Source organism: Thermobia domestica, chromosome 11, assembly GCF_964235325.1.
Source record: "Thermobia domestica chromosome 11, izTheDome1.hap1.1, whole genome shotgun sequence".
NCBI classification, from domain to species: domain Eukaryota; kingdom Metazoa; phylum Arthropoda; class Insecta; order Zygentoma; family Lepismatidae; genus Thermobia; species Thermobia domestica.
Window position 1 is genome coordinate 127238614 of NC_137464.1, and position 22327 is coordinate 127260940.

Genomic DNA, 22327 nt, shown 5'->3' on the forward strand with positions numbered 1-22327 from the left:
ATATCTAGATGCAGTTACGAAAAAGAGATCTCATCAAAGTATAAAAGAGCTCTCCCAAGGGAAGAAAACATTTAAAATTTCCATGTTGCCCACCAACCTATGGTTGAGGTGAACAAAAAGAAGATATTGCCAGACCAAGACGACAAACTGTCCATTCATATATTTTTCTTGAGCCAAATTTTCTCTGATCTCACTTCCTCAAACTAAGCATTTCCCCATAAATGGCAACTTTCCTATGTGATTTGCTTTAGCGTTTGATTCGGTAGATACTTAATACCTAGGTAAACAAAATATTGCCTGTCTATTAACTAAATTGATTTAGAATTAAATATTAAATTCAGTATGTTTTGGAAACGTCACGGGAGGAAATTTACAGATCTGAAATACAATAAATCTCGTAATTACTAGTCATCAAAACATGCGTGTGGTTCTTGCTGTTAATGATGCTCTTGCTTCTTAAATGATAACATCTAGTAACCTTAAATCAACTTTTATTTACTCAATACTTATCAACGAATTATTTTAAATAATATCAATTGAATGTTGTTATTACTTTGTAATTTAAAAATTTGTGCTGAAGGTGGAAAGAGCGACGTAAGTCTAAATGTTAGTCTGATTGGTTATTTCTCTCAACAAATTAGTGGTGGAATACAGGATGACCATTTTCATGAAAGTTAGGACGGTGGGACAAGGTGCAAAATTATAGGTCGAAGTAAGGGAAAAAGAACAGGAATGTCCAAAAAAAAAAAAAAGAAAAAAAGAAAAGAAACTATTTGCACTGGAACGGTTCGACATACAAAGCTCACATATTTGAACACCTATAATTAATAAATTATGAGAAATTGGAGATACCGCTAACATATGTTATAGATAGTGGCGCATAGTTATAGACCTAATTACATATAAAATACCTGTACATGTTAATTACATGTGGATTACTGTAATTAATTTGCATATTAATGATAGTAGTTTCACTTCATTTACATCAGTAAGGTATTAATGGAGGAATTATATTTTAAATATATTAGAGAGGGGAAATTCCCCCATTCCTCCTAGGGCTTCGCGGTGGGGAAAAAATCACAACCAGGATAGCCCATTAGCACGTACGAATGACTAGAACGAAATAAAAGGTGTAATTTCTTGAAAGAGACATGCAAGTAGCAGCCAAAACAAATAAGCTGCTAGGAGTTCGCGAACAGCCCGGCAATTTGAAAATCCTTGCGGAAGCCTGGCTAATGCTATTGTTGTTTTGCAGGCAACTACAACTCAAGCTGCTAACAATGACGGCCTAACTAAACAACAGTTGGATCTGATTCAGCAAATAATGCAGCAGACCCAACAACAACAGCAGCAGCAGCAACAGAAACAGCAGCAGTCTTCGCAACAACAGAATGGTAGCAGTGCAGGGTCAACAACCAATAGTACTAACAGTGGCAGTAGTTCAAACAGCAACAACGCAAAAAACGCGGCAAATAAAGCAAAAACGTGGACAGTTCAGGTAGGTTGGCTAGAATGTTTCCCCTCTACTTGTTTGGCTCCATGCTCGCAAGGTGTAGCCCATTAAATTATTCCTTAAAAAAAAAAAAAAAAAAAAAAGTCAGCATTTTGCGTGTCAATCGATATAATATTAAAGTGTGTTCCCTTTATCATATCAATTGAAAGCGCATATAATATAGAAAACAGTAATTGACATCAAGTAAATAACAGAACAAGTGCGTTTATAATTAGCTTTGATTCTACTAAGTTAAGTAACCATATTTTTAATACTGCAATGGATCCTACACCTTAGACTGTGTATCTTCCTAACTAATATACGTTTTTGTTGACATAAAACATTCAGCATTTCTTTGCATCGTTAAATCCATCATAGTCCAAAGAAAATTTATATATGGTAATTTAATTATTACTTTGCCAAACATACATATTTAATTATTAAAATAAATTGTCGCCGGGAAATTAACTTTCATTATAAAAACTAATCTCTTCTAATAGTTTAATCTATATATATAAAAGAGAACGCACAAATCCTTTGTTCCCTCATCACGCTAATACGGCTGAACCAATTTCTTTTATTTTTGGGGGGTTATTAGGATTTGGACCCTAGATGGTTTTTATCATATCACTTTAATTTTTAATTACCAGTGTCTTGAGATAATTGACCATTCAAGTGTCCATAACGTACAAATCCTTTGTTAGTTCATCATAGGTAAAAATAAACGTATTTATATGCAACCCGCATGACCGTGTCACTCGGCGGGTTAACATAAATGACAGGCGATATAATGTTAACATTTACTGCAATCTACTATGGTTTTTATCATATCACTTGAAAGCGAAAAAGTAAAAATTATCTAAGTAACAAAGTTTATTGCGTTCCGGGGTGACCGCAGCGAAGCGGGGCGGGTTAACATAAATGACAGGCGATATAATGTTAACATTTACTGCAATCTTCTATGGTTTTTATCATATCACTTGAAAGCGAAAAAGTAAAAATTATCTAAGTAACAACGTTTATTGCGTTCCGGGGTGACCGCAGCGAAGCGGGGTGAACGCTGCTAGTACATTAATATATAGAAATGAAACTGGTCTTGTGGAATTGCATCACGGGAAAACAACTGAACCTTTTGGAATGAATTTTAGAATATAATTATCACCGATTTCGAACTGTTTAAAAAAAATACGTGGCACACAGAAAAACGTATGTTACATGCATAAATCCTGTAGTTTCTAGACTTAACGGCCATCCGTATTTAACATCTTGCAGCGAACATATAAATGAAAACATGTTTTATACAAATTCCATATAAAGTGTATTATCATAATTAATGTAACGTCATCTACAGTAACAGTACATACGTCCTACCATCTGAAGTGACCGTATGTATAGATTAATAATGAGGACACATGCTGACTTACTAGTCAGTACGCATCATAATTGGAAGAAGTATGTAACATACGCCCTGAACATATGTTTGTTTCGTTCATCCATCACCGTATGCATGCCCCTTACGTACGATTAGAAACAGAACGCATACTGTATGCGTCATATAGACTATATTTTTTATGTACACAGCAAAACAAATTATTGATAGCAAGTGTTAAAACAACACACTTCGGCTGTCACGTCAGTGTATTCTCCCCTCCCCCACTATGTCTTTTATTTATTTATTGCTTGAGGGTTAGGTATTATAAGGAATCCTTTAATCATCATTTTAATGAGGGTATCAGTTCGATTTTCGGAATAAGAATCCTAACCTTAACCAGTAGAGGGTTACGCCCTCTCTATGGCACAGGTTTGAACATAATTGTGGTTTCACTTATGTGGATGTTCGAAGTGCAATCCTCATTATGGCATCTCCTTCGAATTATAGCATGAATATCTAGTAACACACAGTGGGAATGTGTAGTACTTTATAATGCCCGCTCCAGTTGGTATCCTTGCGCAGACACGAGAAATTACACTTTATTATTTCTAGCATAATGACTCCAAACTTTTCTAACTGTAAGCTAACCCGATCCTACTCTACTCTATTCTACCGTACCCTACTCTACTCTACCCTGCCCTGTTGTATTATATCTTTTAAAGCGGTCCTACTTATCGATTCGCAGCTGGAGCCGATATTGTAAAGTATGTATTAGTTTTTATTTTTTCAATGAGAAGCCTTAACCCTTTAACGCACCATTTTTCCGATCAGACTGATTTTTTAAAAAATTGGAGTGGTTTCGATATAGGAAACACGGAACTTTAAAAAAATATTAATGCAAATAATATGGGGTCTATGGAATGTTTTATGGTGTTTGCATATAGAGTCTATGCAAAGTTGCGCGATAACATATGCAAAGTCCACTAAAACCAGATAGAACCCATGAAACGCGACAAATGTCAGCGTACTTGCACTTTTGCACTCATCATACTTCTAACACAGAAAAAAATCAGTTCAAAACCTGTCCACCTAAACGAACAAAGAAAGCTTAAAGATGACAATATGACAACTCCGCGTACAGAAGTAAGACAGAGTTCAACGCTGGCTTACTATGACATTAGCGAGAAATTCAGAACTTCATTAGTGAAAGGGTATCTTAGCTAATACGCAAAGCTACTTTTCTATGTCCGAACTAGAAACTACATGGTGCAATACAATTTCAAAGTAAACTTTGCATGTATGAAAAGCTGCGCGCTAAAGGGTTAAGTGGTATATTTATGATTTATTTAAGCAACGAACATCGTATTATATTTCCCGTACTCCATCATGAATATAGTGTTGTAAAGTATCAATTTTCTGACATTTACATGAGTAGAAGTGCTGCTATGTGTTACATGCACTAGAAACATAGTGTGAATTGTAACACGACAATAGATTAAACTATATCAATTAACTATTTGCGCTCGAACAATATGACAGAATGACTGCAATAGACAGCGCGAAAAAGTACAGTATATGATTCAGTAAGACAAGCTTAAATTGATTATTTACTTAGGTGAGGTCGCAATGATGAAGGAAAGTAGATACTGTATATAAGCAGTCAGGATAGCACATACAAATGAACATATGTAATATATCGCTGGCGTGTGTAGTATATGGAAAACTTTTAGATATCAGATATACTGCAGCAACATGATGAAACATCTGACTGACTGTGAGTGGGGAAAATTGCAGTACGTGTGTAGCATACGGATAGCGTATATTCCATACAAATTTACATAGTAAACACACGTATTTCATGTATTTCTGTAGTATACTGCTGTCCGGATAACTTATTTTTCTTAGTATGCAGTATGTGATGGACAAAAATTATGAAAAAATTTAGCGAATGTGACGGCTTACAAGTCCGTTAAATTAGGAAGATGAATCTCGGTTCGGGTATTAAAAGTAAACTAACACGTGTTTCATCGTTTGCGAAAATTCTTTTTTTAAAATGGTAAGGAGCATTTTCTATATTGAACTCGACGTTTGTGATCGCATCATGGGTAAGTGACTGAACAGTTTCAAACGAGTTTTGAAATATAGTTCTTACTTACCTTGTTCTAGGTTTATACCACATCGCTTTGATCAAAGGACATTACCTAAGGGAGTAGGAGATTCAAAATTTACCCCCTCCGCTAAGCAAATAGCGTCTTGACGAGCTCCTCAAGTTAGGAAGACAAAACTCGATATATGAACTCTCTATTACTAATAAGCGATGTTTTCGAATTTCTGGTTTTAAGGAGGAAAAAGAGGCATTTTCTATATTTTTTCGCCACATTGAAATTGATATTGTCTGTTGTTCGTGATCTCATCGCGGTAAAATTGTTGACCCATTTGAAATTAATTTTTGAACATAGTACTACCTCAAGTTTGGCTTTTATCATGTCTATTTTATTAAAAGTTAAAGGGGAAGGGAGAATTCAAACGTGTGCCAGAAATACAGTATGAGTTTTATCATTACTCTTTCATTGAAATGCGTATCTTAAAGGGGAAGAAGTTATCATATTTTCCAAAAATCTATTCTCTCCGTGCGAAAAGCGGTCATTTCAGTTAGTTATGTAAAAATACTAAAACAACTTAATAGAATGACCATTTTAATATTCTTACATAAAATTACTATCAAGATTTTAAACAAGAAGATTATGAAGCAGATAGTTATAAACTCCGACAGAAAAGGATGGGAAGACATGTAGCCTACAGCTTTGCGATTATTTATATACCGATACTTTAACCTCTTTTGCATTATTTACATTCCTTGAAAATCCTTTAAACCTATCCTTTTGCCATCATAGGCATGAATTTTCGATCATTTTGTATTTCCGAATTCTGACTAAACACTGCTTCCCTATATTTAAATGAATAATGCATGGGTCTTTATTGTGTGTAATAAAGGGTTCGAATCCCGGGAGGCAGATTTTTAGATGTTTTCAATTAGGAATTGAGTGAATTGAGTATTAAGTATTATGAGTTAGTTAAGAAGTACTTGTGATAGAGTGGCAGATTTCGCGGTCAAACAGAATTAGAATTAGAATTAGATGCGATAACAACTAGTGATGAGCACATGCAAAACTAAGACCCGGTTGGCCTTGGTCTGTCTTGCATTGGAGCTCTTGATCTTGGTCTTAGTCTTGCTTGGAACAGTCTAGCAAGTCTTGCTTTTCAGAAATCTTCTGCTTTTCATAAATAAATTTTACACTGGATCTATGAGATAATGAAAGGCATCGTTTCATTTCCTGTTTTAATGCATCAATATTAACAGAAATGTGTTTTCAAATGTAATATTGTTCATTTTCATGTGAGTATAATATGATACAGAATTACGGAAATTCTATGCTGCATTTCGGTTTAGTTTCAGAAGAATTTCACTGACATGCTTTTGTAAGTTTATTTTCGATTTATCTGCTGTCTTAGGCGCATAGCTATTTTTGGTAAGAACAGTCATGAGCTACCGTAAACGAATTAAATGATGACCTTACCTTGCAAAAATTCGTAGAATTGTGCTCTTTCTCGTCTTCTACACACCGTTCCAATTCGTTGCCATTCTCCGTGTTTCAGGTAACTTCCAAAGGAAGACCAAAGACACAGGAAGATTGTGTTTGACTAACACCTGCACTTGTTATTTTGATTAACCCCAGACAACTAGCGATAATGACACTTAGTCGTGGCTCAAAAGGGTTCTGGCAGGCAGAAGCGAGTGATCGAAAGTAAAAGTACTGTCGAGATTGTGTAGCAATATTATGCTGTGGAACGAATGTACCAAGTAGCACTGTGAAAGATGTTTGCAGGCTTGCGCGAATCTTGCAGCCTTGGTATTGGTTTTGGTCTTGCAGCCTTATGTCTTGATCTTGGACTTGCATCAAAAATTGCTATTCTTGGTCTCGGTATTGTATGTAAGACCAAGGTCAAGACTGAAAGTGTAAGATTAAGACTCTTATTCTCATCACTATCGCATCACCCAGTTAACCATGAGCCATCTCACCGGCTATAGTTCTCGGTGGCTTATGATACAAGGAAGTATACACAATTTTAATAGATCTTGAACCCCTCAACTACACCACACTCCCGTCATTAAAGTTTTAGTTCCTAAGCCTGCTAATTCTTCTATTATACTGTGATGTGTATACAAATGCAAAACAACTCAATTTTAAAACCAAGATATTTGCTTCACATCAGCAAACTTTATCATCACTTTGTCCTCTTTCGGATTGGAAAGTTTACGTATCTAACAAACGGTAACTTTCTTGTTTACAAGTAACGCCAGTCATATGGCAGTGTTTCGGGAAAGATTCATTGTATGTTCATAAGTTTTCAGTAAAACAAAGGATAAACTAAACCTAATCAAACTTTTGTGAGATCGGAAATGGTTTCAGTCGTTTTGCGTTTAGTATGTAAAACTATTTAATATGGGATCAAACAATTTAGGTTTTTACTATCTTCTTGCACTTCGCAAAATGAAACCTCCATACCATTCATTAGTCACCAAAACGTATCACATGCTCCTAGAAATCGTTTTTCTTCGTCTAAAGCTACTCATACATATTGAAACATTGAAATTTATTTCTTTCCTTCGTAAATTTTAGGAATTTTCTCAGAACACATTATTGAAAACTGTTGAGTATATGTGCCACTATTTACCCACTGTAGAAATCTTTTGCCAGATAGTTCTGCATTTTCACACTTTTTGCTAATTTTAATCACAGTTCTCATATTTCTGCTTACATTTGGAATAGTTTTCATTGCTATGTTTTATGGTAAAAATACATCCTCAATTTTCCTCCTCTTCTTTCTTTATAGAATTTTAACACTTTATGTAATAGTTTTCTAGTATCAGACTGATTTTGTGTGTGTGTGTGTACGTGTGTGTAGTAGCTTTTTCAATTTTCCTCTTGAAATCAAAATGATTACTTCAACAATCATATGCAGTATAACAAACTTAGAAATAGACTAAATCTGCTGATTTCTGCCGCTCTTTTATTCTGACATCCTGTAAAGTAATTGCAGAAAACTACTCACTTCTACCTCCTAACACCTAATTCGGTTGGGTTGTGGAAAGGACGCAGTAAAGCCTAGCTCGATCAGTTCTATAGCGACATCGAAGCATTGTATTAGTTTATTTAATTGTATTAGTTTATTTAATAGCATTTTACAAATAATATCTGACTTACTCCCTCATTTTTTATATGGTTCATTGCCTTCAACTTGCTCACTGAAATCCAAATATGTGAGAGTGAGCTTAGCGAAAAGCATTACTGTATTTGTTAGTATTGTTCACTTTTAGAAGAAACTGTAAGTAAAATATCTAGTAACGATGTAAATTGAAATTTATTGTAGGATTAGGATACTTTAACTAATCGCCGGATATTGGGTTTCTACGTAACAGGTAATACGAGCAAGAGCATTTATTATTTTTAAAATGTTGTACCCAGAAAACAAAAAAGGGCTAGAAAGTGTAATCACACTGTCTATTAAACCTTTAATAGAATTTCACACAAATTTGAAAACTTTCCCTCATTAAAAAAGAGATATATTAACAGCAGCAAAAGTTACTACTTCTGCTATTATTAATATTATAATTACGGACAATGGAATTAAATGTGCTAAAGTTAATTTGAAAATGTTAAACTCTGCTTATAACAATTGTGGAATACACTACAATACTGTAGCAGATTACACTAGTGATCTACCAGCCACAGATAAACAAGTGTGGCTGACTTGATTCTAAATTATCTGAAAATTCAATCGTACTTAACATCATCACTGACAGTAAAATCTCATCTTTCTGCAATGCAAATATAAAGTTAAGTTATTCTGTATGTATCAAACTAAAGCTACGAAATGTATATATATGTGAAAATGGAAGTGAGAATTCATTTTTGTTGTGCTTTGCATTGAATCTGTTGCATAGCTTTCACCAAGTTACGTCTTTGGTATCCTTTGTTTCTCTGAATGAGCAATCCATCCACGCTGTACTATTGGAAGCTATTGCACACTGAAGAGATTGTGAACTCATTCTTAAATTATTTCTCGTAAATGGAACGAGGTAGCAATTCTGTATTTTTCATCTTTGTTTTTTTTTTTTTTTTTTTTTTTTTCTAATTTTGCTTTTGAACGAAGAGAGAAAGTATGGTGATTTGGAGGTAAAAATCTACTTCAAGGTTTCAGCGGATGCAAGTTTCATGGCCTTTATATCCGATTTATTTATGTATTTATTTATTTATTTATTTTTAAATGTTTTCCTAGCTCTTCGTCCGTCCGTTTGTTCTAATGTACGTATACTTGTCTGGGGTTCATATCGTTCACTATATTCATAACAAAAATTAAACCTAAGGTTCTCCAAGGAAAAATTTTGACTTCTTTTACTAATTCCAAAAATAAAGGTAGTTTTCTAGATGGTGAAAATAAAAAATAAAATTCTTTTCAAAAGCAGCTCAGACGATTTTATTTGCATTTCATAAATCAACATTCCTTAAACAACCCTCTAATATGTTATAAAGTCATTTTTCTGAGAAAAGCCCAGGAGTAGTCTTCGATTTTCGGAAACGATTTTCTCGAAAATGGCTCAAGTGATTTTATTATTTCATAAATAAATAAATATTCCATTTATAGCCCTGCAATATGACAAGTTATATCTTATAAAAAGATCACACGGGATAGTTTAGTGTTTAGAACTTTGATTCGGATATTTTTTTCAAATAAGTCTTTGGCAGCGATTTTGTTGATATTTTATAAATAAGTATTTAATTAACAACTCTACAATATGGCAGAAGTCTTTTTTCAAGCAGTAGTTTGCTGTGAAGAATGAGTTCCGTTTGGATAAAGTTTCCCTTAAAGGCGCCTTCTATAATTTTGTTCACATTTCATAAATAAATGTTGCAGTAACAACTGCACCATAGCATGATTAATTTAGGAAATAGGAGCAAGACAATTTAGTATGGTGGCCCGTGCCTTTTATTTTGATTTATTGATATCTATACGTAGACATAATGAATGTAATCAGTGCTACTGGAGAGCCTCATGTCACTGGAAATAGATTTTCCCATCCCTTATTTTTTTAACAGACACACATCGATTTTAAAAATAATAAAACTTCATATCTCGTATTTACGCTAGGAGAATTTCACACTATCATGTATACTACTTGACCATCGCATCTCAGTATTTGCTTATATAAATTATCTTCTTGTTATTCGTTTCACTATTGCCCCACTAGATGTCATGGGAATCCCCATACATATATGTGATGAGAGAAGAGAAATGCATAGGGACTGTCTAAGTGACGGCGTTGCGTAATCTCTGCCAGGAATCGAGTTGTCAATTTGAATGAAAAACTTGTTTGCAACCGGTTTTACTAGAAGACAAGGAATAAGTAGCAACGAGCAATTCACGTTCAACCAACCAATTCAATGAAATACATTATAATATAACATTCTATTGAATTAACTGGGCACTGATAGTTCAGCACCAAAGGGTTGGTTTTGAATGAGGAGGAAAAAAGAACTTTAGAACATCTCGCCGCTTACATTACTATTAGAAGCATCAATTGGAGAATTGGAAGACAACGATATCAGAGTAAAAGTATAATTTAAAATTATTATTTTTTTAAAAAAAAGTTACGGTGAATTTAATAGTTTTAACACTTGATTGGAAGATACTGTATTAAATTGTATGTACTCATATAGTTTTTCGCAGCAAATTTATGATGTCAGTGTACCGAAACAAACAAACGAGCAGGAAAGAATACCATACTCATGTTCAATGTTGTGTATAAATACGGCGAAAGACTTAACCGTAACGTACCATAACGTAAAGTACCATTAACCGAATTGAACCATAATCTGGTAACTCATAGAGTGTAGCGTATAAAATGATAATCACCTATTGTTATCTATGACATTGATGTCAACATAAAATAGTATATCAAACAGATTTGACACACCGACATGCCTCGCATGATGCACTCTGCCGTGTGAAACGTTACACATCCTTCTTTTATTTGAAATTTTGGTGATACAAATAATGTGGAAAAACTCGTGAAAATTGTATTAAATAAAACAAGCAGTCAATAATCAAACAAGGAAGTACAATGGATTTCATAAAATACATAGGCGTGTCCCCTTTCAAGAAACAGCTCTATTAGAATTAACTATTTAATGGATCTGACTTTCCCCTGCGTACACCTTGGTTAAAAGTGTTGTTCTTGTATAATTTTATATTTTTATAGAAATCTTAGTTTGCTAGTATCTTTAGATATTTCAACTATTTTCTACTCCACTTTAATTTAATATTAATGGTAAAATTTGCGTTATGATACTAGTATATACATGCATGTATTATTTTCTCAATAAAATGCAACGAAAGGTTTCATTTGACTCAATTCCAGTAATACTTAGGGCTATTTAATTAAATCTCATGTGATTAATGAAACGTTTCTACTGCCTCATTTGTTGATGCTACTTAGATCAACATGTTACTGGAAAAAAATGAAATCTTTAGTTTTGTGTCTTGCGATTACGCTCTATAGTATAAAGGAGATTGATGATAATTACAAATAAATATTTATGAAAGAATTTGTAGAGAGTAAATGTGACATGATATAGGAGAATTTCGAGAAAAACGAAGTGGCTCTCATGGCTCATGGCTTGGGAACGAACCAGAGACTCTTCGCACCAGAGGATTAACGCTCTACCACTGATTCATCACACACACCCTTCCCAACATACCACTGAAATTCAAGTACTTTCTATTTACAACATCATGGGCGGAGTTATGGGGGGCATTGCCCCCCCAACTCTTTGACAAAAAATAAAAATGCCACCTATAAGATGGCCACTTACCAAGACCTCCCAGACCAACCAAAAGGTCTGCCTCCACTGCTCCCCCAGCAGACAATTCCTAGTTCCGCCTATGTATAACGTTGATTTTTCTGAAAATTTGGTACAAAAGTGTTTCAATCTTTGTTCTAAATTTCTACGCTTGAGTTCAAAATTTGACATTTGTTTCGCATTCGCTTTTTCCATGAATTTAAGATATGTGTTAAAAAAAACTAACGTCTCTTGTGGAATTTGTAGATTTATAGATGCAAATGGTATTCATAAACATGTTAATCAAGAAAATTTAAATTGTTGGATAAGAATTACACGCAGTATTAAAACATGCAATTTTTGAAGTACGCATGAACTCTTGGTAGTGATTGAATTCAGTACAACTTACGAACGAACTTTATACATTTATATAACCATCATTATTCTTGTTTATTTTTATAAATATTGCATACACAATTTATTTGTTTGATTGGTTGGTTAGCATTCCTTTCAGCAGCGAGGCTGTGTGAGATGTGGATTTACAACTTAATGTGCGATCCGATTACATGAGCTTCCACCGGGAATCAAACCCAAGTCTCCCACGCCGAAACTGCATACAGTAACCATATAGTAACGAGGGAGCTCAACATTTCATTTATATTTACGTATTAATATATTACTATTAATGTTTTTCTACGTTATATTCTATTGTTGTAGCTTGATGGGGTGGTCAAGCAGTCAGACATTAGACTGACGGTTGCAATACCTGTATGTGGCAGGTTCAAATTCTGCTTAGGACATGGATGTATTGTTCTTTTATCATTCGTTTTGTTTTCGTTTCGCATCAGCTACTTTAACCTAAAAGGCAGATGTAAATGAATGTTATTTATTAGCTTGGTGAAGCTTAGCGTCCCTCTTCAATACCAAGATTGTACGAGATATGGACCTACACACTAAGGTGGAATCCGTTTCCATAATACTTCAAATTTTAATGTTCTCCCATTGGTAATCGAATCCAGGATTTCGCGCTAGCCACTAGACCAGTGTGAAGGGCCATAAATTCTATTTTTGAAATACTGAGATTTAAGTGTGTCTGTTTCTCAGGACTCATGAACTTTCTTAACTCTTTCATGCCCAGGAGAAAAATTATGCTTCTTCGGGAGATTTAATACCTGTTCACTGATGTTTGAATTATTGTTTTCCATTGGAAGCACGGTAGCTCAGTGACAGAGTATTTTCCTCTGGTGCAAAAGAGGTTACTTGATTTATCTCAGGCCATATGAGTTTATGATGGACAACATCGTGTCCGTTAGTTGATAGCAAGAAGCATTTGTTTAAATCGATTCAATGTTCCAAACGAAGGCTCCGCTCAACCTTTAAACCTCTATTCAAACTGGAAGTATTAGAAATCTATAATTACCAGGTATTAACACTGGTCATCATCGTGAAAAAAAAATCGATGTTCCATCTCCAAATTTATTCCTTTAGTCTAACCGATAATTGTAATGATCTACTACCACAAATAGTTTTCATATTAATCTTCATATAGCAAAAACGGTGAGGGATAGCAAGAAATGGCGTCAGTTTCAGCATCCAAGAATAAATTCAATCTCTGACCTTATCTCCTTATTACAACTAGATCGGGTCTAGGACGTCGGAATCAGTATTGTGTTCACGTAGTTTGGAAATCTACAGTTTTTCACAATTTGAAACGGAACTTACTTGTTTAACTGAAATGCTTAGTATTCATCAATACCTAGCGTACTCGAGGTTATCATATATATATTAAATTATATAATGCTTTATATTTTATGTTAGTTTCATATCATCACCAAGCATGTACCCAGGAATTTATTTCGGAATGCGGTCGAAATTCAATATGAGAATATATTATATTAACATTTGTAAAATTACCAGTAAAGTTAAATTTACAGAAAAATCGGGATTTCTGGGGGGTAGTCTCGGACCTTCAAGACCAAGCTCCTGTGTATATGTTTGATTGCCGCCACAGTACGAATAGAATTAAAAAACTATGTGGAATTTCGCACATAGATAATATACATGCTTGTAATTGTGAAGTCAATTAATTCTTTTACTATGACTAATGATGATGCCAACCTATAATTTAATAGTTCAACGAGGGATTTGAACCACATAACTGCCAAAGTGATCGTATCCGGGTTTTCGCACCAAGCGCCTTGAAGCGAAAGATATCAGGCACTGTTCTGAAGGCATATGTTTAGAATCTACAACGCATAGTAGTAAAAGCATTAATGATTACTTGTATAGAACCAATAAATATAAATATTTCCGAAGTGTGTACTGTCTGTTCAAAATCCTGAGTCGCCTAAAAATACTACAATATGCAAGACAGTTCTACATGCTACAATATAATTTAATATTGCTAGAATCATTAAAATAGATTACTGATTTAATATTGCCAGCTCAATTGAACTGTTCATACGTATTATTCGATGCTCTTGAAAAGCTAGTACTTTTCCAATTTGAAATTTTACTATTAAAACGCACACTAGACTCCCTGTTAACCAATCACCATATTTAACTATTTCATAGTCCCTAAATTGTAATACATTTGTATAATGGTTTTAAAAAGTCCTACAGTATTATGATTCAATAAATTTAACTTACCAAAATCAGAAATTTCGACCACAAGCTGTACCGGTGGCATTTAGTTGAACGAAATATTTTGTATTGTATAAAGAACACTATCACACAAACCACACACTTATTTACGGTGTAGGCTATGTATATTGATGAAGAAAAACACAACTGAAAAATACGGTTGAACCTGTATTACTGAATGAATTATACTGTACTGCAGTTTTTACAAACACTTATCAACCAAAATCAAAGCAAAAAATGGTCTTCCTGAGTAGTGGCAGACAAAGTATTCTACAGGTACCGTTAGGTACTATAATTAATATAGAAAGTACTATGCTGTGTTGGCATCGGGTTGGGTTAGGTTATTAGGGTTTGTTGACCTGTTTACGTGTATTGGAAAGTTGTTATATTTCTGTTTTTAGTTGTGCTGACATGTAAAAGGTCGTGTCCTCTTTTTAGAGACTTTATACTGGGTATTTTTAAAAATAATGGAAATTTGAATTAAATCTGTTGATACGTCATTCTGAGAGAATAAAAGATTACACGTACAATATGTGTGAGAGAGAGAATAAAAGATTACACGAACAATATGTGTGAGAGAATAAAAGATTACACGAACAATATGTGAGAGAGAGAGAATAAAAGATTACACGAACAATATGTGAGAGAGAGAATAAAAGATTACACGAACAATATGTGAGAGAGAATAAAAAATATATTTATTGGTGGAAACCATTTTATTAGAAGGTGAGAACACTTATAATGTGTGATACGCACTGGAATCGAACCCGGGACCCTTACCACTATTGGTGAACAATGTATTGTACTGAAAATGAGCCTGGTACCCTTAGCACAAGAGATGAATGTTGTATTGCACGGAGATTGAATATGGGACTTTTAGCAACAGAGATGAGCGTTGCATTGTACGGGGAATGAATATGGGACCCTTAGCAACAGTGGTGAATGTTGTATTGTACTGTGAATAAACCCGGGACCCTTAACACCAGAGATGAAAGATGCATTGTACGGGGACCCTTAACACCAGAGGTGAACGTTGCATTGTACGGGGAATGAATATGGGACCCTTAGCAACAGAGATAAATGCTGTATTGTACTGAAAATGAGCGTGGTACCCTTAACACAAGAGATAAATGTTGTATTTTATGGGAATTGAATTGAATATTGGGACCTTTAGCAACAGTGGTGAATGCTGTATTGTACGGGGATTGAATATGTGACTTTTAGCACAAGAGATGAACGTTATATTGTACGGGGACCCTAAGCACCAGCGGTGAACGCTGTATTGTACGGGAGACTGAACCCGGGACCCCCCAAGCACCGGCGATGTATATTGTATTGTACTGAGAATTATTGCAATTCTCACATGTAAATTGGCGAGAAAAAAAAACATATAGGAAATACGAAGTCTGTGTATGTATGATTGAATGCTTTATTTTGTTAATATTCATCGTTTTTTATTCCTTATAGTTAACTCCATGTTTACAGCCAAGTTTGAAATACGGAGCGAGTGAATTGTTCTTCCGTCTCTTACAGAAGACTAGCTTAGAATGCCATTACTTCCGGGTCGTTGCCTTACACGCTTTCACCTTGCTCCCGATAGAACATTGAGTGGTGACACGCATGTATAGAGTGTCAATGCACTTTCTAATTTTTATTTCCGCATGTACTGGAATAACCTTAGACACTTTCTCCTTGACCATGAGAAAACTGTCTGGCAACATACTGAAAATATTTTTCCATTAACGATGGTTGTTACAGCGATAGTTATCGGCAGTGATGAAGAAGACAGATAGAAATTTCATGTTTCTTCCCCCTTTAAAAGATGTTTTGGGACAAACACGTAAATGTATTTTTGTGGCAATATCTGATTTTGGCAGAATATCTAATATCTGATGAACATGTAAGCATTTTTCCTTAATTAGATGAAAACCGTACATAGACTGTCCTGAATGTCGATACCCTGTCTGAATGAGATTTCTCCAGCGGTTGACGAACTTGAAAATAAGAAATTCAGATGTCTTACCGTAACACTGAATAAACAATGTTAGCGGACTTTATTTATTTATTTATAATTAATGAAATCGGGTTGAAAACCCGCTGAAAAAACATGATGCTTGGGGGAGGGACATAATGAAATCCTTATATATATATAGTATTGAAATAAAGTTTGTTATTATTGTTTTTACACAGTTCCATAGTGTGTGTGTGTGTTGAACTTTTTTGGGAGTGATTTTAACAGAGCGAAGTCTGATTTTTTAAGGTGAGAACTTTTTAAATGTCATGTATTATTCAATTCATTATAATTAAGTAAATAATACACGATTTGTTTCTGAGAAACATTATCGGGGGAAATAAACCTACGACCATTTTTGTAATCATGACAAGAGGATAAGCTTTGCGATATACTGAAAACGCTTGAAATGTAATTGCGATTTTCGATTACTAAAGTTATTATTATTATTATTATTATTATTATTATTATTATTATTATTATTTTTACGGATCGTATCTTATTTTTTAATCTCCTTTTTTATTTTTTACCGATTGCTTCTTTTTATTGGTTCGTGTTATTTAAAATAACACTCGTTTTTAAAATAAGAAGCTCACAGCAGCTACGCTGCGATTATTTTATTCGTTCGTGTTATTTTATTTTATTGGTTCATTTGCTTAGCAAATTCAACTTATTTATTGGTTCGATTTCTATTTTTTATTGGATCATTTGCTTTTTGTTCAATCACTTCATATTTTTACGGATCGTATGTTATACATACTCTGAACAAATTTATTTGTGAACGTTTTAAAATTGGTGTTATTTATTGGGTCGTTTGCGAAGCAAACTCAGAACACTTGTAGAGTTTTATTTGCTTAATTATAGGATGCTTAATTACAATATGTTTGATTCATTTGTTACGATTTTTAACTGTTATACCGATCACTTTAAATCAGTTATACCTAATATATATATATATGTATGTTGTACAGATGGGACTTGAACTGTTTAAGTAAGCTCATTTGCCAATAGATGGCATACTACTACACTTTGGTAATATAGCTGATAATCTTTTTAGGAACGCAAATGTTTGAACTAAGACTAGTATTTGCAGAAAGAAAGAAATGTTTTAGTTTTGGGGGGAGCGCTTTTCCCCTAACATTATTGTGTTTTAATAGTAAATATTACTGAATGTTAGTTATTTGCGTGGATGGTAGTTACATAACGCATAGAATAGCTTTAATGTCAAGAAAGAAAATTTTACGGAACCCCCTAAATACATTGGTTATTGAACACTGTCTTTTGACTTGAAAACCTGTTGTGTATCCGCGAAGCAAAATGAAATGATGTACTCCTATTTGTACCATGATCCTCAATGAAGGGGGCTTTGCCTGCCAAATAGATTGCCTAAATTTTAACAGTATTATCTTATAGCAAAAAAGAGAATTATGTATGACTATTTGTAGTATATTTTACAAGTAACGGGGGCCCTTCCCCCCCCATTAGTTATGGGTTCCTCTAGATTTTAGGAGTATTGTATTACAAGGAAGCGAATTGAAATTATGTATGGGTATTCCTATTTTTACCATGTCCCTCAACGAGGGGCTTTTGCCTGCAAGATAGATTGCCTAGATTTACCAGTATTATCTTATAGCAAAAGAGAATTACGTACGAGTATTGTAACACATAGCTATAACTGTCGGAGGCCCTTCCCCTTAGTTAGGGGTTCTTCTAGATTTAAACAGTATTGTATTACAAGGAAATTATGTAGTCCTATTTGTAGTATAACCGTATAATTGGCGGGCGACATTCCACCCATTAGTTATAGGTGCCCCATAGATTTAAACAGTATTGTATTACAAGGAAATTATGTAGTCCTATTTGTAGTATAACCGTATAATTGGCGGACGACATTCCCCCCATTAGTTATAGGTGCCCCATAGATTTAAACAGTATTGTATTACAAGGAAATTATGTAGTCCTATTGTAGTATAACCGTATAATTGGCGGGCGACATTCCCCCCATTAGTTATAGGTCCCCCCCCCCATAGATTTAAACAGTATTGTATTACAAGGAAATTATGTAGTCCTATTTGTAGTATAACTGGAGGGTCCCAGTCACAGGATTATTTAGAAATTTTTGAGTCCCCACGGTTATGCCGGTTTTTTTTTTTTTTTATTGGTTCGATTTCTATGAAATCTCTGAACACTTACAGTGTGATTATTTATTTTCTCGTTTGTTTCTACAAACTTGAACTAAATATGGGAGCTAAAATAAACTCTTAAAAGTATATAGGAAGTGGGAGGAAACCCACGCACACTGTGTTTGTCCACCACAAACTCACTTGACCAACCAGAGGTGAACGCTTTACCACCGAGCCACCGCGGCACCCAGGCTTACTTAGATTTTTAACAGTATTATATTATAGCAAAAGGAAAATCACCTAGCTATAACTGGCGGGACCCATTAGTTATAGGCGATCCTAGATTTTAACAGTATTATAGCAAAAAGAGAATTATGTGTTTTACCATATACATTGACATGTGTTAAAGTTTTCCATTAGTTAATTCCTACAATTGCGGTTTTTTTTTTTTTCTGAATAGGTAATAACATATTGATGATAATTATGTTCAACTGAAGGGTCCCCCTTAGGGATTTGTAATATAATGAACGTATGGTGGTTTACTGATAAAAGAATCAACTATGCCCTCACAAATTATGTTTTATTAACAGAACACAACTGCGAGAAGGGTACTTATTTAATGCTATTAGTAGTATTTAATGGCTAAAAAGAAATATATATCATACTTTACCTTTAAAATATAAATATATATTCAGGACTAATAACAAATACGTCAACACGGAACACGGCTTAAACTAAACTAAAGTTAATTTAAAATTTTTCCGACAGATGTCACTGTTAGTGGTGGGAGGGGGAAAACACTTGATAGAACATGATATAACATGTGTTTGATGTGTACGATTATCATTTTTTCTTACGTCGGCGTGCGTTAAAGATCACAGAGAAAGCTTTCCTGATTATTTAACCTATTTTAATAGTATTAAATAAAGTATACAGGATTACCAGTATATTTATTGAGACCTGTTTTATTACAGATATTGAAGCTGTGCTAAGCGTTGTGGTGCTAGCAATTAATTAAAAAAAGTACCGACTATCCCAGCTGAGATTTCTTCTTTTCTTTTTTGTGGATTGTGAACGGAGAACTAAGCCTTGAAACGTATGTATTTCTTATGGTTATTTTGATTTTTTTTTTTTAAAAGAAAGAAATTATATAGTTTTTAATTGTACTTGATTGTATTTAACCAATATTAATGAACAAAGTGAGACTCTCTCTCTCTCTCTCTCTCTCTCTGTGTGTGTGTGTGTGTGTGTGTGTGTGTGTGTGTGTGTGTGTGTGTGTGTGTGTGTGTGTGTGTGTGTGTGTGTGTGTGTGTGTGTATGGATATTTTTAATAGAATAGTTTATAATTCAATATAGGTGAATATATTTACTGATTTTTTCATAAAGTAACTTGATTGATTTCTATTTACATATTACTAATTAACTAAAGGTGATTAATTTTTTCTTTTATATGATATTATTATGTGAGCGTTGCTTAAAAGATGTATTTATTTGATCTTTTTTATTAAAGTGGTGTTGATTACTCAAAATAGTTTTTTCTTTGTTTTATTTTTTAGATGGATTTCTTCTGCCCAACTGAAGAATTTAACATGATTGATGAGATCTACCTGCAAGAGGTTTTGCGCGGTCTCAACGAGTGCCCTAGGGTTTTTAGTACGTGGAAAGCCATCATGGAATTAAGCAGACTTGGCCATAGGGGAACCGTTAGATGCGAAGCCTTATTGCGGACCCTTCGTGTCTTTGAAGGTAATGATATACTACTTCTCCAGCACTGTGTAAGCAGTGCTGACGTACTGGATTTGTTTGTGTACGGTTTTTTCCGTAGTAAAGAATCATATGAATTGGCTCTAGATAAAGTTATGTATTTATTAGCTTGTGGGGAAGGTCAGGTAGATAGGATAAATGATACAGAGTTATCTGAGTTTTTTGATTTTGGCTCGCGATTTGTTTTGGAACCATGCTTAATCCCATCTGAAAATAATAATAATGCCATAGTCATGACCCCTCAAGAAACTCATAACTTGAGTCCTAATAATTTATATTTGTTATCAAATGAAGATTTAGCTTTCCTAAATGATAAAGCAGATGGGATTGGCAATTTAAATTCCGTTGAATTACCAATTGAAGAAGAAATGAGGAGATTGGTTGAAAATGCGGACAATGCTGTGGTTATACCCACGCAACAGGTCCAGGGAGAAAATCCTGTATACAATACAACTCAATATTGTGTACAGGATAATCATGACTATGGGAACCAATTGATTTTTTCTCCACAGCCTGGACCGTCATCTGCTAGTGTCCCACCAATGGTTGGACATGGCAACATAAATAAGAATAGTGCAAGTAGTACTACTGGTAGTCATAATAGTGGTAGTACAAGTGGTAGTAGTAGTGATAATAATAATGGCGGGGATAATCAAAGAAATAGTAATTTCGAAGTTGTAAGACAAAGCAGACAAAGGTTTCGTAAGTTTCATCTTACGGGCCATGAAATTGTCGTCAGACCTGTGGGTGATGAAAGGAATATTAATAACCCAGAGGCCTATATCGAGAGTTTAATCGATTTTGCATTGGAACATATGATCTCCAATGCACGCCCCATGGACTACATTGGTTTATACGTTGAAAGTAGTAATAGTACTAATAACAAACCAGTGTATGTCCCGTTTAGAAGAAAGGACAATTTCACTGCTAGAACAGTCCTCACTTCAATCGAACGAGTACTAAATTCGAATGAAGTGTTCCTTTTAGGGGAAGAAGTATTGTTTCGATTCCATATAGCAGAGAATTTGCACGGACAAGGAAGACCTAATGCAATGAGTGCTGTCCGAAAATATTGCAAATACCAAGATTACTTGGAAAAGCGATTAATTCGCATTGAAAATAAGAATATGTACTGCCTCCCCATGGCCATAATATATGGAATAACAAAACATACCGCAAGTAGTAAAGTTTTGTATAATTTAAAAACAAGAGATTATAATAAGTGGCTTTTTAAAGCAGAAGTTCTCTGCGAAATGGCAGGAGTTAACGTTCAAAGTAAGCAAGGTTGTGACATCTCTGATCTGGACCTCTTTCAATCATATTTGAAAGGGGAATATCAAATCGTTGTTTATGAGGAGGTTGAAAAGAATAATCGGGAATATATAGTACTTTACCCAGGAGAACACGCAGAAAATAAGATTTTTATTCTATATCAAAGAGGTAACACTATTGGTCATTTCGAACCCATTCGTAATATTACAAGTTTTCTTAGCAAACGGAAGTATTGTTATTATTGTTTGGAAGGTTATGATGAAAGATATCATGCACACAAGTGTAAAACTCGTTGTACTTTTTGCGAACATACTCACGAACGGGACGATACTGCAAACAGAATTAAATGTAATGCATGCAATAGAGAGTTTGCTGCGGGTATTTGTTTTGACAGCCATCTGACATGTAATAAAGCGGCTAAATCCGTATGTGATAATGTAAAGCTCTGCATCGATTGTGGTATCATCTTTGATAAGAGGGGGCGAAAATCTGAACACATGTGTGGTGAACATTTTTGTTCAACATGCCGCGCGTATGTTGATACAAATCATACATGTTTTGTTCAGAGACAGCAACCTGTTCATACGAAAAGGTTTATGTACATTATTTATGATGTAGAGACGATGTTAAAGGCGCCGAATGAGCGCGGTGAAAGGGAACATGAGGTTGTACTGGTGTGTTGTCATCATGTATGTCACGTCTGTATAAGGAAAGGCATCGATGAGCCTTGTAAAACGTGCGGTGACA

At 34.4% G+C, this 22327-nt stretch overlaps 1 protein-coding gene across 2 annotated transcripts in view; it reads left to right on the forward strand.

The window, feature by feature from the left end:
* LOC145664431 (uncharacterized) overlaps positions 1-22327 on the forward strand; it is a 1424688-nt gene that overhangs the window by 1153517 nt on the left and 248844 nt on the right. Inside the window, exon 8 of one of the 2 annotated variants that reach the window (XM_081731113.1) lies at positions 1256-1498. The exons of the other annotated variant lie outside the window; for it this stretch is intronic. Within the exon in view, the coding sequence (XP_081587239.1) occupies positions 1256-1498 (243 nt within the window). The remainder of the gene's footprint in view (positions 1-1255; positions 1499-22327) is intronic. 2 annotated transcript variants of the gene reach the window in all.